Source organism: Oryctolagus cuniculus, chromosome 18, assembly GCF_051225735.1.
Source record: "Oryctolagus cuniculus isolate XC-2025 breed Fujian yellow rabbit chromosome 18, ASM5122573v1, whole genome shotgun sequence".
Lineage (NCBI taxonomy): Eukaryota > Metazoa > Chordata > Mammalia > Lagomorpha > Leporidae > Oryctolagus > Oryctolagus cuniculus.
The window spans coordinates 11,237,447-11,252,108 of record NC_142884.1 but is presented as its reverse complement, the minus strand read 5'-3'; the positions used below and the strand labels follow the sequence as shown (position 1 = coordinate 11,252,108).

At 59.9% G+C, this 14,662-nt stretch overlaps 1 protein-coding gene across 1 annotated transcript in view; it reads right to left on the bottom strand.

Annotated features, from left to right (window-relative positions):
- ZNF541 (zinc finger protein 541) overlaps positions 1–14,662 on the bottom strand; it is a 40,942-nt gene that overhangs the window by 6,375 nt on the left and 19,905 nt on the right. Inside the window, exons 5-13 of the mRNA XM_070062033.2 lie at positions 12,346–14,158; positions 10,665–10,723; positions 10,273–10,432; positions 8,700–9,021; positions 3,636–3,699; positions 3,097–3,239; positions 2,676–2,779; positions 1,621–1,696; positions 1,182–1,270 (exon numbers count right to left, since the gene is read on the bottom strand). Of these exons, the coding sequence (XP_069918134.1) occupies positions 1,182–1,270; positions 1,621–1,696; positions 2,676–2,779; positions 3,097–3,239; positions 3,636–3,699; positions 8,700–9,021; positions 10,273–10,432; positions 10,665–10,723; positions 12,346–14,158 (2,830 nt within the window). The remainder of the gene's footprint in view (positions 1–1,181; positions 1,271–1,620; positions 1,697–2,675; positions 2,780–3,096; positions 3,240–3,635; positions 3,700–8,699; positions 9,022–10,272; positions 10,433–10,664; positions 10,724–12,345; positions 14,159–14,662) is intronic.

Below are 14,662 nucleotides of genomic sequence, written 5' to 3'. Positions count from 1 at the left end.
GCGTCAGAAACTCCATGTGGTTAAGATGCTGTATTACCCAACAAAACCCCACCAGGCCGGGAGGGGAGGTCCTGGCCTATTGGCTAAGATGCCAGTTAAGGCAGCTGCATCCCGTATCACCGTACCCAGGTTTGCTGCCCCGCTCCAGCACCTGACCCCAGCTCCCACCGATCACACCCTGGGAGGCAGTGATGACTCAAGCCACCGGGCTCCTGCCTCCCCCCGGGAAACGTGGACTGGGTTCCCAGTCCCGACTGTTGTGGGTGTGTGGGGAGTGAACCAGTGAGGAGAGCTCTCTGTCTCTGTGTCTGTGCTGCAAATAAATAACAATTTTTTTTTTATTTGACAGGTAGAGTCATAGACAGTGAGAGAGAGACACAGAGAGAAAGGTCTTCCTTCCGTTGATTCACTCCTCAAATGGCTGCTATGGCCGGCGCTGCGCCAATCCGAAGCCAGGAGCCAGATACTTCCTCCTGGTCTCCCATGCAGGTGCAGGGCCCAAGCACTTGGGCCATCCTCCACTGCCTTCCCGGGCCACAGCAAAGAGCTGGCCTGGAAGAGGAGCAACCGGGACTAGAACCTGGCACCCATATGGGATGCCGGCACCCCCTTCAGCGGTACATGTGCGCGCAGACGCTGCCCGGCAGCAACGCCGGTGAGCACTGGGGCGGCGGTGCTTACTGCGTCAGGAGCTGCGTGCAGGACTTGGTGTGGGGCAGGGGAACGCATTTGGTAAGTCTTCTTTTTTATTTTTTTAAAAAAGATATATTTTATCAATTTGAAAGGCAGGATAACAGAGAAAGAGGACAGAAGGAGAGAGAGAGATCTTCTATCTGCTGGTTCACTGCCCCTGGAAGTCTCAATGGCCAGGGCTGGACAAGGCCAAAGCCAGGACCCTGGACTCTATCCGGGTCTCCCATGTGGGTGGCAGGGGCCCCAGCACTTGGGCCACTCCTGCTGCCTTCCCAGTTGCACTAGCAGGGAGCAGCCGGGACTTGAACCAGCGCTCTTGTAGGACTGGGCGCCTACTCCCCACACCGCCTGGAGTCAGTCACAGCCCTGGAGACGAGGGGCTGTCACGAGCAGAGCCATGCGGGCGGGGTGGGGTGGGGTGGTGTCCTCGGGCCCTGCTCGCTCAGCTCCTGGGTGAGGCCTGTGTGCAGCGGCCACGCCCGCCTTACCGTCTTGTGGATCAAGTAGAAGTCCTTCTTGTGGGCACAGAACGCCTTCTTGAAGAGCCTCTTCTCTATGGGGGTCCAGATGTCCGAGCCTACGGAGAACAAGGCCAACAGGGAGGACGCTTGCCCTCTGCCACCACGGGCCTGGCACCTCCCTGCTGCCGCCGCCGCCGCTTCGCACTCGGCCACGCTGGCCTGGATCGGTCCTCACAAACCCCGCGCTGCCGCTGCAGTCTCCACCCGGCAGCCGCCAACACCTCGCAGGGCAGGTGAGGGCCGCGCTGCCCGGCCCCGGGGACGGTGGGCTCAACTGCTGAGTCTGAGCCCAGCTCCGCTGCCTTGGCCAGGACGCCACCCCCGTGTGGCTGGAAGAGCCCAAGGCAGAGGGCAGAGGCGGGGCTCTGACGGGCCCAAGCTGTCCCAGCCGCCCTTCTCCAGTCACCTGTGTAGCGGTAGTCGGCGAGCGGGTGAGTCCGCGGCTTCTGGGGTCCTCTGAGTAAGAGGGTTTCCAGGGCAACCTGGAATGAGAGGGGTGCGGGCCACTCCCAGAGGCAGAAATGATGGGGTGGAGGACCACCTGTGCAGTTTCACTCATTTGCAAAACACAGCCCAGCTGGGGTCACTGACGCCCAGGGCCACCAGCCTGGGAGCTGTCTGGGGCACTGAGTGACATCACTGCACAGGGCAAGTGCAGCTGACATGGCCGTTTTTAGCAAGACTTTCTCAAGGCCATTGAGCTAACTCTGGCACAGGGTTTTACTCCACCAGACGGCAGCACCGGGAGGGGCAGCCCGGCCCAGAGCCCCCATTTCACTTTCTCCACAGCACTTGCTGCTGTCAGTTAACCACTTTCTAGGATGCATTTCCTGTTCGACTCTCCTAACGTGGAAGCCCCGTGACAGCAGGGACCTTGTCTCCCTCGCCAGCGGAGCCCCGGTCAGGTGAAAACCCAAGGCCCCTTGTCCCCAAAGCATGAGGGATTCCAGGATGGAGACGGTGGAGCTGTAACCGACGCGTGCCTGCGCCAGCACGGGCAGCCAGTGAGTACCCAGTAATGAGCACCCATCATCCTGCTGCAGACCCACCACGTGCCAGGCACCGCCTCCCAGCTCCACAGAGAGCAAGGCCACACTGGACCCTCGGTCCCTGACCTCGTCCCAGCGCCCAGAGCTGGAAACCGCTCAGCACGTGAGGAGGGGCGTGCAGCGGCACAGGCGTTCACGTGGCACCAGAAGTGTCGTTCGAGGGGTTTTCATCAGAAGATAGAGCTCAATACACCAAGCACATTAACACAAACCTGAGCCGGCGCTAGCGGGCGGCCCCCACACGCTGCGCCCCTGCTGGGGCTCCGGGAGGCAGTGACTGAGCCTGTGTGTGGACGCCCCTATGCTCAGTTCCCAGGAGCACCAGGGAAGGGGCAGGGTGTCCCGAGCTCTCAGTGGCTGCAAGCCCAGCCCCAGGCGGGCAGCACAGGGAGCAGTCAGGGCCCCGCCTCACCTGGACGCTGCCCTGAGCCTCGTGCAGGCAGTGCAGCGCCAGCTCCAGGTTGGTGCCGCCTCCTGGCATCACACTGGAGCAGGCCACATTGCAGAGTTCCATCACTGTGGGTCCCGGGAAGAGGAGACGCAGGGAGTCAGCAGGAGCCGGTGGGGCTCCTCGTTCCCCCCTCCCTCACACACTGGCCCGGGGGCGGGGCAGGCTGGGGGCGGCTGGGACGAGCAGGAGCGGCGGAAGCCCTGGCCACGCACTTGCTCGGATGCAGCCCAGGACACAGGGATGCAGGACACAGGGTGGGAGGAGCAAGGTGCACTGACTGCAGCCAGCACCCAAGCCCCACCCCTGCCCCAGGGACACTGCTGCTTGGTCAGGTGGAGAGGGGGCGGAGGGGCCTCGGAACCCCGCCCAGGGCCGCAGCCACCTCTGTCCTGTGTCTCTGGGTTGGTCATCACATCGCCCCACGGCTTCCAGACCAGAGATGCCACGTGCTCATCGATTCCAGCCAGCGACCTGTCTTGCAGCTCCGGGATATCAGCCTGAAACCGGCTTCCTATGTTGATGTGTCTGAAACCAGGCCACACACAGGTGCATGAGACGGACAGGTGACTGGGGCTGGAGATGCAGCAGAGGCAGGGGCATCTCCGTGTCAGGTGTGTGACACCCTGGGTGTGGCGTGGGTGCTTCAGAGGCCTCTCCGGGACACTCGCACCTTGCTCCCCGCTCTGGTGCTGCCGTCTCTCTGGGCCCCAGTGCCTTGCTCTGGGTCTAGGATGGGGAGTGCCATGCCCAAGCCTTGCCCTCAGCTACCACCAACTCTGCCTAGAACCCTCTGCCTGGGCGCTTGGCCCTCTGCAGCCAGCGGTGCCTATGTGGACAGAGCAATGGTGGGGCCTCCCATACACAGACAAGGGGAACCTAGCACCTCTCCTAGGGAGCCCCAGGTGCACTGTTCCAACTCACGGTTCAATACTGATCTTGGAGTCGTCCTTCACCACACAGATGCCAAAAGAGCTGTCCCCTTGATCTAGGAAACAGTGGAGAGCAGCCCTCAGCGCCTCAGCTCGCCTTGGTGGAGGCAGGCTCCATGAGGGGTCACGGACAGATACCTCGCTAAAGCCTCCTGGGCCACACAGCTTCAGACTAACACACTTTTTTTTTTTTTTTGACAGGCAGAGTGGACAGTGAGAGAGACAGAGAGAAAGGTCTTCCTTTTACTGTTGGTTCACCCTCCAATGGCCGCCGCGGCCGGCGCACCGCGCTGATCCGAAGGCGGGAGCCAGGTGCTTCTCCTGGTCTCCCATGGGGTGCAGGGCCCAAGGACCTGGGCCATCCTCCACTGCACTCCCGGGCCACAGCAGAGAGCTGGCCTGGAAGAGGGGCAACCAGGACAGAATCTGGCACCCCGACCGGGACTAGAACTCGATGTGCCAGTGCTGCAAGGTGGAGGATTAGCCTATTGAGCCGTGGCGCCAGCTCAGACTAACACACTTTCAAGACTAATCACGTGGGGCTGGTGCTGTGGTATAGTGGGTAAAAGCCACCGCCTGCAGTGCCAGCACCCCATATGGGCGCCAGTTCAAATCCCAGCTGCTCCACTTTGGATCCAGCTCTCTGCTATGGCCTGGGAAAGCAGTAGAAGTTAGCCCAAGTCCTTAGGCCCCTGTACCCATGTGGGAGGCCTGGAGGAAACTCCTGGTTCCTGGGTTTGGATCGGCGCAGCTCTGGCCATGGCGGCAAATTGGGGAGTGAACCAGTGAGTGGAAGACTTTCCTCCTCCCTTCCTTTCTCTTCCCCTCTCCTTCTCTCCCCCCCTTTCTCTTTGTGTAACCCTGATTTTCAAATAAATAAATCTTTTTTTTTTAAGAAAAAAAAGTAAAGTAACCAAAATGGGTTGGAGTTGGGAGGAAGAAGTTACCAGCAAACTGAACACAGATCAATGAATATAATGCATTCTGACCAACAGGGAAAAGAATGAAGCAAAGTGGAGAAAGCCCCGGAGAAACACAGCACACAATGAAGCGCAGCCACTGTGTGTACTGGGAAGACCAGAGCGGGAGGAGAGGAAGAAATCTCAACGACAATGGCTGGGGCTGGCAGGTGGCGCAGGCTAAGCCACCATCTGGGACGCCTGCAGCCCGTTTCATGTTCCATCACACTGCTTCCAATACTGCTTCCTGCTGATGCGTCTGGAAGGCAGCAGACGATGGCCAAAGTCCTCGGGCTCCCGCCACTCCCACGGGGAGCCTGAGAGTCCTGACTCCTGCCTTCTGTCTGACCCAGAACTGACAGTTGTGGGCACGTGAGGAGTGACCCAGAGGATGAAAGATCTTTCTTTCCCTCTCTCTCTCCTGCTCTCCCTCTCAAGTAGATGAAATGTAAATAAATACTTTAAAAAAATAGGGGCAATGTGGCACAGTGGGTTAAGCTACCATTTACAATGCTGGCATCCCTTATCAGAGTGCTGGTTCAAGTCCTGGCTGCTATGTTTCCAATCCAGCTTCCTGCTAACACGCCAGGGAAGGCAGTAGATAAATGGCACAAATACTTGGGCCCCTGCCACCCATGTGGGAGACCAGGATGGAATTCCTGGTTGTTGGCTTCCATCTGGCCCAGCCCTGGCTATTGTGGCCACCTGAGGAATGAACCAGTGGATGGAAGACTCTCTCTTTCTCTCTCTCTCCCTCCCCACCCCTCCACCCATACCCTTCTGTTTCTCCCCCTCTATCACTCTGCCTTTCAAATGCCTAAGTCTTAAAAAAAAAACCTACAATATACACATCCAAGAAGCTCTATAAACGCCAAGTAGTGTAAACACAGAGAGACCCACATCCAGACAAAAAGCTGAAAGTCGAAGATAACATTCCAAACGCCGAGTGAGGACGAAACCTGCTGACGTGTGAGGAAACCCCAGTGAGAGGGACAGCGGACTGCTCAGGACTGCTCAGGGGCAAGAGCCTCGGAAGAACAAGACGAGGACACCTGCCCTGCCCTGCCACTTCTTTCCAAAAGCATGACGGGGCTCCGCCCAGGACCATCAGCCAAGAAAAAGTTGTAGAAGACATGCAGATTGGAAACACGGAAGTAAAGCTCCCTCTGTTAGCTGATGACATGGCTGGTATATAGAAAATTCTAAGGAACCTATTTTAAAAACTCAAAACTACTAACTGGGTTTGGCAAGGGCACAAGGCATGAGATTAGTATAAAAATCAATCATTATTTGACAAACCAGGAATAAACATCTTTTAAAAAGATTTACTTATTTGAAAGGCAGAGTGACAAGAGGGCGACAGAGACAGAGAGTGTTTCGATCTGCTGCCTGACTTTCTAAGCAGCTGCAACAGCCAGGCCCAGGCCAGGCTGAAGCCAGGAGCCTGACACTCTATCTGGAGCTCCCATGTACCACGGTGGCAGGGGCTCAAGTACTCAGGCTGTCTTCCGCTGCTCTCCCAGATGCATTAGCAGGGAGCTGGGTTGGAAGTGGAACAGCCGGGACTTGAACTGGTGCCCGTGCGGGATGCTGGCTTTGCAGGTGGTGACAGCCTGCTGCACCACAGTGCTAGACCCCAGTAGTGGCCATATTTACACACCAGTAATGAAATTAAAAAATAGTTCTAGTCGCAATAGAATAAAAAAGACTTAAATATTTAGATATAGCTGTTAACAAAAGATGCTTAAGATTCACTGAAAACTAAGAAACACTCTATTGAAAGACAGTGAGCGAGGTCTAAGTAAATGGAAAGACATCATGTTCATGGGTAGAAAGGCTAGGCCAGCCACTCCCCTGGCTGACACACAGACTTAGCAAACCAGCTGTGAGAATCCCTACTAGTCCTGAAGTCTGAAGAAGCATGGGTTCGGGAGCTCCGACCCTGAGAGGGAAGGACAGCGTGGGAGGACTCACGTCTCCCATCTCAACCAGTCACAGAGATGCAGCGAGCAGAGCAGCGTGGTGCTCAGGAGGGGCGCCTGCGCCTGTGGGGCCGGCGCTGCACATGGTGAGCTGGGGGCCTGCGGCGCCAGCGTCCCACGTGGGCGCCGGTTTCAGTCCTGGCTGCTTTGAGATCCAGCTCTCTGCGGTGGCCTGGGAAAGCAGTGGGAAATGACCCAAGTGCTTGGGCCCCTGCACCCATGTGGGAGATCCGGAAGAAGCTTTTGGATCCTGGCTTTGGCCTGGCCCAGCCCCAGCTGCTGCAGGCATTTGAGGAGTGAACCAGTGGATGGGAGACCTCTGTCTCTTTCTACCTTTCAAACAAATAAAAGCTAGTAAATAGTTTTTTTTAAAAAAGTGTGGTACTGGCGTAAGGACAAAAATGGGACAGAACTGAAAGCCCAATAATAAGCCCATACACTTAGGATTGTCAACAAGAGTGCAAAGACAGTTCCATGGGAATCATCTTCCCAACAAATGGTGTTGGAACAGCTGGATAGCCACACCCTAAGCAATGAATATCCCTACCTCACACCATATACAAAAGATAACTTAAAAATGCAGTGAAGACCTAAACGACAGAGTCAGTCATAAAACTCTTAGAAGAAAACCTTGGAGTAACTGTTTGTGAATTACATTTCAGGAAAAATCTGAACATTTAACACCAAAAGCACAAGTGACAAAAGGAAAAATATATCAAAATCTAAAACTTTTGGACCACAGTGATAGCATCAACAAGATGAAAAGGCAGCCCACAGGATGGGAGAGGGATCTGGGAAGGGGCTTGCATCCAGAACATAAGGAACTCCTGGAACTCAGTGATAAAGAGACGGTCGCTCCATGTTAAGAAACAGGGCAGGGTCCAGACACTTCTAAGAACATACACACAGTGGAAAGGAGCCCAACATCGCTGGCTGTCAGGGAAGTGCAAATCAAAACCACAATGAAATACTACTTTACACCTGCTAAGCTGATTACAGCAAAAAGCCAGGCAGCGACAAGTATCGGCCAGGGGGTGGGGAAACCAAGACCCTCACACGTGGCTGGTGGGGCGCGGATGCTGCCAGTGTCGGGGAAGCGGTGACGCAGACAGTGGTCACGTGACTCGGAGGAAGCCCACATCCACAGCAGACGCCTGTGCAGGAAGGCTCTTCCCAGCTTCTCCGTCACCGCCGCCATGTGGAAACAAGGCTCTCCGCCTCGCAACGCAAGAGCAGACAGACCAGACGTGGTCCGTCCCTGCGGCGGAACGAACTCTGGCACCTGCCACCACAGAGGCGAACCCTGGAAACACTGTGCTAAGTGAAATGATCGGACGTGGAAGGCCGCACGCTGTACAACTCGAGTTCCGGCCAACCCACAGAAGCAACACAGACGCAAGGCTGCCTGGGGCCCGGACTGCTGGGATACGGGGCAGGGGTGACTTCTAGAGGGTTCAGGCTTCCTCCAGGATATGACAATGCTCTACAATCAGACTGTATGGGGAGGGGCACACGCTTGTAGATATCCTCAAAAATGGGATTTTTTATTCATTTTATTTGAGTGGTAAGGAAAGGGAGAGAGAGAGAGAGAGACAGAGATGTCTATTCCCCAAGTGCCAGAAAGAGCCAGAACTGGGCCAGGCCAGAGTTAGGAGCTGGGAACCTCATCCGGGTGCCCCAGCCATCACCGCCCCCTCCTGGGAGCAGCAGCAGGAAGCTGGAATCAGCAGATCCAGGCCTGGAGCCCGGGTGCTCTGATGTGGGATGCAGGTGTCCCCGCTGGGATCTCAACCACTGTGCCAGATCCCCGCCACATGTCACACGCGACATGGCTGACGTGTATGTGTTGGATCTCAGTAATGATGTTGAGATGAGCAGGCAGAAAGATGGTCAGGGTAAACGGTCTCTGTTTTCTTTCCAGCTATACAATTCCAAGCACCCAGGGCTACTGGTCCCAGATGGCTCTGGGGTACTTCCGGGCAGCAGTGGGACCCTCAGGCCAAGCACCCCACAGCCAGAGAGAGCCACCGGACCAGATGCTACAAAGACGCACGGCAGCGGTCCAGGGCAGAGGGGCCTGGGCAGCACGAGAGGGAGCAGCCCAGCCCTACTCACCCAGCACGGAGCTGCTGAGCTGGCTGGGCCCAGCCTGGGGGCACGTGGAGCAGAGCGTGTTGAAGTAGAGCCCGGAGCCCTCCCGGATGGGGCTGAGCATGGGAGGCGGCGTGTAGGGGGAGCACTGGAACAGGCCCTGCAGGAGGCGGTCCACCAGGAACACCGGAGAGCGCAGGCAGCTCTGGTGGCCCCCAGGGCTCGGCGCCCTGAAGGCTGAGGGCTGGGGAGGGATGAGCAGCGCCTTGGACTGGGGGCGCTTCTTCCGCTTCCTGTGCTGGCCGCCCTCCTTGCCGTCCCTTTCTTCCTCGTCTTTCTCTTGTCCCTGGAGAAGGGAGTTGGGGACCACAGGCATTCACTACAGCAGTCGGTCTTCAGGTCAGCAAACAGGCCGGAAAAGGGGACGGAGGGAAAGAGGATGTGGCCACGCCCGGAGCCCTCAGCAAACAGGGCCGAGCAGGGCCTTGGGCAGCTCTGCCCCGCTGCCACACCCAAGCCAGACCCGAGACACCAGGTGCGGGGACGTTCCACGGCTGAAGCCCCAGGAGGCCCGAGGCTGGGGATCTTGGAAGCGTGGGAGGACGGTGTGGGCTCTGGTGGCCAGCACTTACCCAGTGGGGCCGGGGGGCGTGGGCCAGGGGACCAAGTGGCAAAAGCAGCTCCCGCGGGACCAGGGCATCTTTGGGCCCAAACACCCAGCACGAGTGCAACACAAGTGTCCCATGGGGTCCTCGTACAGTTGAGAGAGGCCCCACAGCGTGATCACTGATCACCAGATCTCCACCCCTGTTGGCCTTATTCCTCTTCATCCCCCAGGACTCAGCTCTGACAGCTCCGCCTCCAGGAAGCCCTCCCTGATCTCCTCAGGCTGGATCAGGAGCCCCTCGGAGCTCCCCCAGAAATCCTCTTCCACCAGCCCTGCCCACTCTGGACTGTCACTGTTTGGGACAGGTCTGGGACTGGGAGCCAGGCTGTCCCGGTTAGTGCTATGTCCCCAGCTGCCCCAGCACAGGCCCAGCACAGAGGGCTCAGTGAACATGGAATGACTGAGCGAATGTGCAACCCGAATTCTTCAGTGTCAGGACTTTCTGGGGTGTGGGGTTTGGGTTTTTCCCAAGGCTTCCGCCAAAAGCTGGGAAGGGTGGCAGAAAGGCAGCAGGGGTGAGCCCCCACCTTGGCCAGGCTCCCCAGGGCTCGGCTCCCCAGAGCCACAGGCACCGGCATGGGGATCACCACAGAGGCTACAGCCGTGCTGTCCAAGGGCTTCTTGGCTCGCAGGGGAGTCTGTCCGTCCCCATCTGGCCTCAGAGCCTGTCTTGGTGGCTTGCAAAACTCTGTGCCAAACACCTGAACCCGGAGAAGAGGGGGCTCCTTAAGGAAATGGCAGGCAGGGACAAGAGGAGCTGCCCAGGATACAGGGGAAGCCCTGGAGGCCTCTCCGTGGAGAACAGGCCAAAGACAGGGCTGGGCAGCTGCTGCCACCCCACAGCCACAGCCACAGCCAGCCCCAGAGAGCAGTCCAGCCCTGACCCTGAGCCCCTGCACCCCCCCCCCAGGACAGAGCCCCCAGCCTCACCTGCTGCTCCTGCTTGCCCCGCGGGGACGGCCACTGGTCGCTGTGGAAACACATGTGGCTGTTGAGCCCCTTCTCCGTATAGAACATCTGGCTGCAGTTCTTGCAGACGTACGTGCTCCTTGGCTCTGTCCACTCGCCAGGGCCCCCGTTTTGGTGGCTGCTGGGAAGACAGGCAGAGGGGAGGATGGGAGGGTGGGGCTCGCCCCCCGTCAGGGTGCTCTGGGAGTCTGGACCACCTCTAACAGATGCAGGCTTTGCCCAGATTCTTCTGCCTGGAGCGTCCTCTTCAGCACGGAGGCACCCCGCTCGCTCCCCCAGGGCCGGCACCAGAGCCACAGAGGGTGCCTGCGGCATGGGCACCTCAGGCGGGTGGGTGGGGCCGCAGCACGTACCATGTGCCTGCTGCGTGCTCGTCCCTCGAGGGATGGGGTATCCTGTAGACGTTCCCACCCTGTAGAGGAAAACATACCTGAGGCAGTGCCATGGGAGTGCAGAGCTCAGGGAGAGCCAAAGCCACGCGCCTGGAGGACATCAGAGGGTGCCCCGGCCTGGCTCAGATAGGACCAAACATGCAAATCGGATGACAGTGAAAACTTTCGGGCCACAAGAGACCGTAAGTAAGACAGAAAGACAGCCCCTGAAACGAGAGAGGGTGCGGCTGACCGCGCGTGACAAGGGGCTCGCATCCAGAGTGTGAGGAACTCCCGAAACCTGGGAACAAGACAAGACAGTGATCACCGCCACGAGCTCTGGACAGCTTCTCCCAAGAAGACACATGGCCGCCAGGCACAGCGGCACCTTCAGAGGAACACAATGCAAACCACGAGCTGCCACCTCCCACGGCGGTTCTGACACAGCAGCACGCGTGCAGGGCGGTGGGCAGCCTGGCGCTTCCTCAGACGCCGGGCAGGCAGCTGCACGTGGCCAGGCAGTTCCACTGGCAGGCATGCACATCCGCACAGCCTCGGAGGGAGAGGCACGCACAGCAGCTCTCCCCCAGCAGCGGCCCGGATGCGCAAAGAACACGTGGTCTGTGCGCTGGACCCCACTCGGCTAGACACACAGCAAGGCCGCGACGGTCCCCTCAGCTCAGGGGAACAGCAGCACACCATGCTGGGAGGAAGGCCAGCACCGGGGCCACACCTAGCTTGCAATGCACAGGAACAGGCCAATCCATACAGCAGAAGGCAGAGCTGCTGTTGCTGGGGACTGGGGCGACGACAAAGGGGTGCCGGACGCTTGCTGGGGGCTGAAACTATTCTGGACAACTCGGGAGACAGCTGCACCATCTCCTGAACACCCCACAAACCACCAGACTGTGCACTTTAAAGTGGTGAATTCCGGTATCTGAATGATAACGCTGTTAAAACAGCAGCAGCACCTGCAGCGCTGGCATCCCCTACAGACGCCGGTTCAAGTCCCGGCTGCTGCACTTCCCATCCAGCTCCCTGCTAATGCTCCTGGGAAAGCAGTGGAGGACGGCCCCAGTATTCAGGCCCCTGCACCCATGTGGGAGATCTAGAGGAAGCTCCTGGCTCGTGGCTTCAGCCTGGCCCCGCCCCAGCCACTGCAGCCATCTGGGGCGTGAACCAGTGATGGAAGACCTTTCTCTCTGTCTCTCCCTCTCTCTATGTAACTCTCACATTCAAATTAAAAAAAAGAGAGGAAGGAGTGGCTGACAGGAGGGTGGCAGGGTCCCCGGGGGATGGAGTTCGCAGCAGGAGTACAGGCACCACATGCACAGGAACCGAGTTGACACTCAGCACCTCGGGCACGGCCTGCAGCGTCAGCACACGTCACTGGTGCCTCAGGGGGGCAAGCACGCGGCTACTCCAGCGGGAGGATGTGAGGCAGGAGGCTCCATCTCCGTGCCCTGAAGAACCCAAGGACGCGAGAGGCCAAAGCCAGCAGAGCTCAGTGGGACAGCAGCTGACAGGCACGAGGCTCCTTGTCCTCTGAACCTGACTTTCTTCTCTGTGAACATCGCACTAAGGACTCACGGGGTCGGAGTGACAGCAGCTGGACAACCAGCCCCCGCCCCCCCTCGGGCCACGCGGCACAGGGCTCGGGTACCTGGATTCTGTTGAGGACTGTCAGCTTGGACTTGGCGTCCCGGGGCGGATCTGCCGGAGGCCCAGCCGAGGAGAAGGAAGCCATGGCCACCTGGCTGGGAGACGCCGCGCAGCACATATCCATCTTCGTCTTCTCCCTGCGGAAGCCGGGGAACCGCTGGGCCCTGGGGTGGCCTGAGAAGAGCCGGTAGCCTCCGCCCCGGGAGCTGCCCGGGCCCTTCTCGCCTTTCGCGGCCCCCGGAGCTGTGCTGTTCTCGGCCACGGCCTGCTGCCCGGGCAGCTCATCCCCTGCTGGCTGGATCTGCCGTGAGCCCACAGCAGGAGGGATGCCCCCCAGGTCCAAGGTGCCTTTTGAGGACCGCAGCTGCTTGGCCAGGGAGGAGATGTCTGGCTTCCCGCATGGGTCCAGAGCAGGCGCTGTGAGGGCCGACGGTGCCGCAGCCACTTTGGGCCCTCCCTTGGCGTCTCGCCTGGAGCTCCCCGGGGAGGCCTCCCTGAGCCCTGCGGGCACCAGCTTCCTCCTGCGAGCTGGGGATCCCTCTGGTTCTGGGTTTCCGGGCCCAGCATGGAGAGAGTCCATAGGCGGTGCGGGTGGCGGAGGCTGCTGGGGCCACGGCTTCAGGGTGGCCTGCTTGCCCTCAGGCCCCGGGAGCTGCGAGGTGGCGGCGGCGGCCACCTGGGCATGGGAGAAGATCCTCTGGGACTTGGTGATCATCTGCAGCACCTGCATCTGCTCGTGGCTCACCAGGGATTCCTGCGACTTTAGGAACAGCTGGCGGAAGAGTGGCGTAGCGTCGGACGGAAGCCCACCCGGTTTCTGGACGTCCTGGGCACCGGGCTCCCCAGGGCTCTGCCACGAGAAGGAGTCACAGTCGAACTTGCTCTTCTTGGAGGCCCAGGCATCGTCTTCGCCTCCAGCATACCTGGGGTCACCCGGGGCCTCAGCGGGCCCCTTCAGGAGTGTGGGAGGGAAGGCCGGCACGTCCTCGGGGCCGGGGCCGGGGCCGGTGCTTGCGCTGGACAGGGGCTCAGCTGAGGGGGAGGCGCTGCTGGGCCCAGGGCCAGACTCACAGCCCTCACGAGACGGCACTGCAGGGGGCTTGTGGACCACAAACAAATTGCTGCCTTTGCTCTTGGGGCAGCCTGGCAGGTTCCGGAGCCACTGGAAGTTGTGGCCCGAGGGCTGGGAACCGGCAGGGACTGTCTGGCTTCGGAAGAGAGGCAGGCAGGCAGGCAGGGCACCACCCTCAGGCCAGCCCTCCAGAGTGGATGGGAGCGGAGGCATTGGGGGCTCCGACTCCAGTGGGTCAGGGGCACCATTCTCAGCTGCCCTGGAGTGGGTGGCTGCCTCCTTATGGGAGGCGCGAGGCTCCTCAGGACCCTCGGTGCCCAGGGCTCCCAGGGCTGCAGGAGCGCTGGCTGGGGTGCAGGAGGACGCCGAGGAGGTGGGGCAGGGACAGGCTGAGTTCCTCCCTTCGCTGTCCGCAGGCCCTGCGAGGGCCGGGCCAGAAGGAATCTTCTGGTGGACGATGCTGCTCACGATACAGCGCAGGAGGTCTCGGTTGGGCAAGAGCGCGCTGGGGGACCTGGCTTCCGGGGGCCCCAGGGAGCGCAGCCCACTGGGGGCCAGCTCATGGGGGTGCGGGGCGTCTCCACAGGCCTCCTCTTCCGGGGGGGCTTCCTTCAGGATGCACAGGCCGTGCTGGACCTCGTAGTGCCGGCGCAGCGAGCGGTAGTCGCAGTAGCTCTTGCTGCAGCCCTGCTCGATGCACACGAAGGGCTTGGTCTTCTGGTGGGTGAGCATGTGCCCGGTCCTGGAGGCAACACAGAGGGGGTCAGCCTCCGGCGCAGGCGCCGGGCGGCCCCAGCTCAGCCGCTGCAGGGTCCCCGGGAGGAAAGGCGCTGGGCAGCCCAGAGGGGCAAAGCCTTTATGTGGAAACAACCATGGGAGGCGGCTGCTCCCGCAGGCCTGGGCACGGCTGACACACAGGCTTTGCAAAGCCCCACAGGGCAGAGCAGCAAATCAGACAGCCGCGTGGAGAGACGGAGAGCTGCCTGACTCCCAGGCTCTCTCCAACTCACTGGCTGGGGAGCCGCCCCGTTTTTCTTTACAAAGAGCCCACTGGCATTCTGAGGACAGCCATGGCCTCACCTTTTGCTAACAGCAGAGCCTGTGCCTGGCCCAGGGTTCCTCTGTGGAGGCCGCTACCTGGAACCCCCACAGCAGAGAAGTCAGCTGACAGGGCCCCGTCAGTACAGACTGTCTCCAGCCCCGCAGCCCGCCGTGCATGGAAGCCCACACTGTACCCACGGCGAGT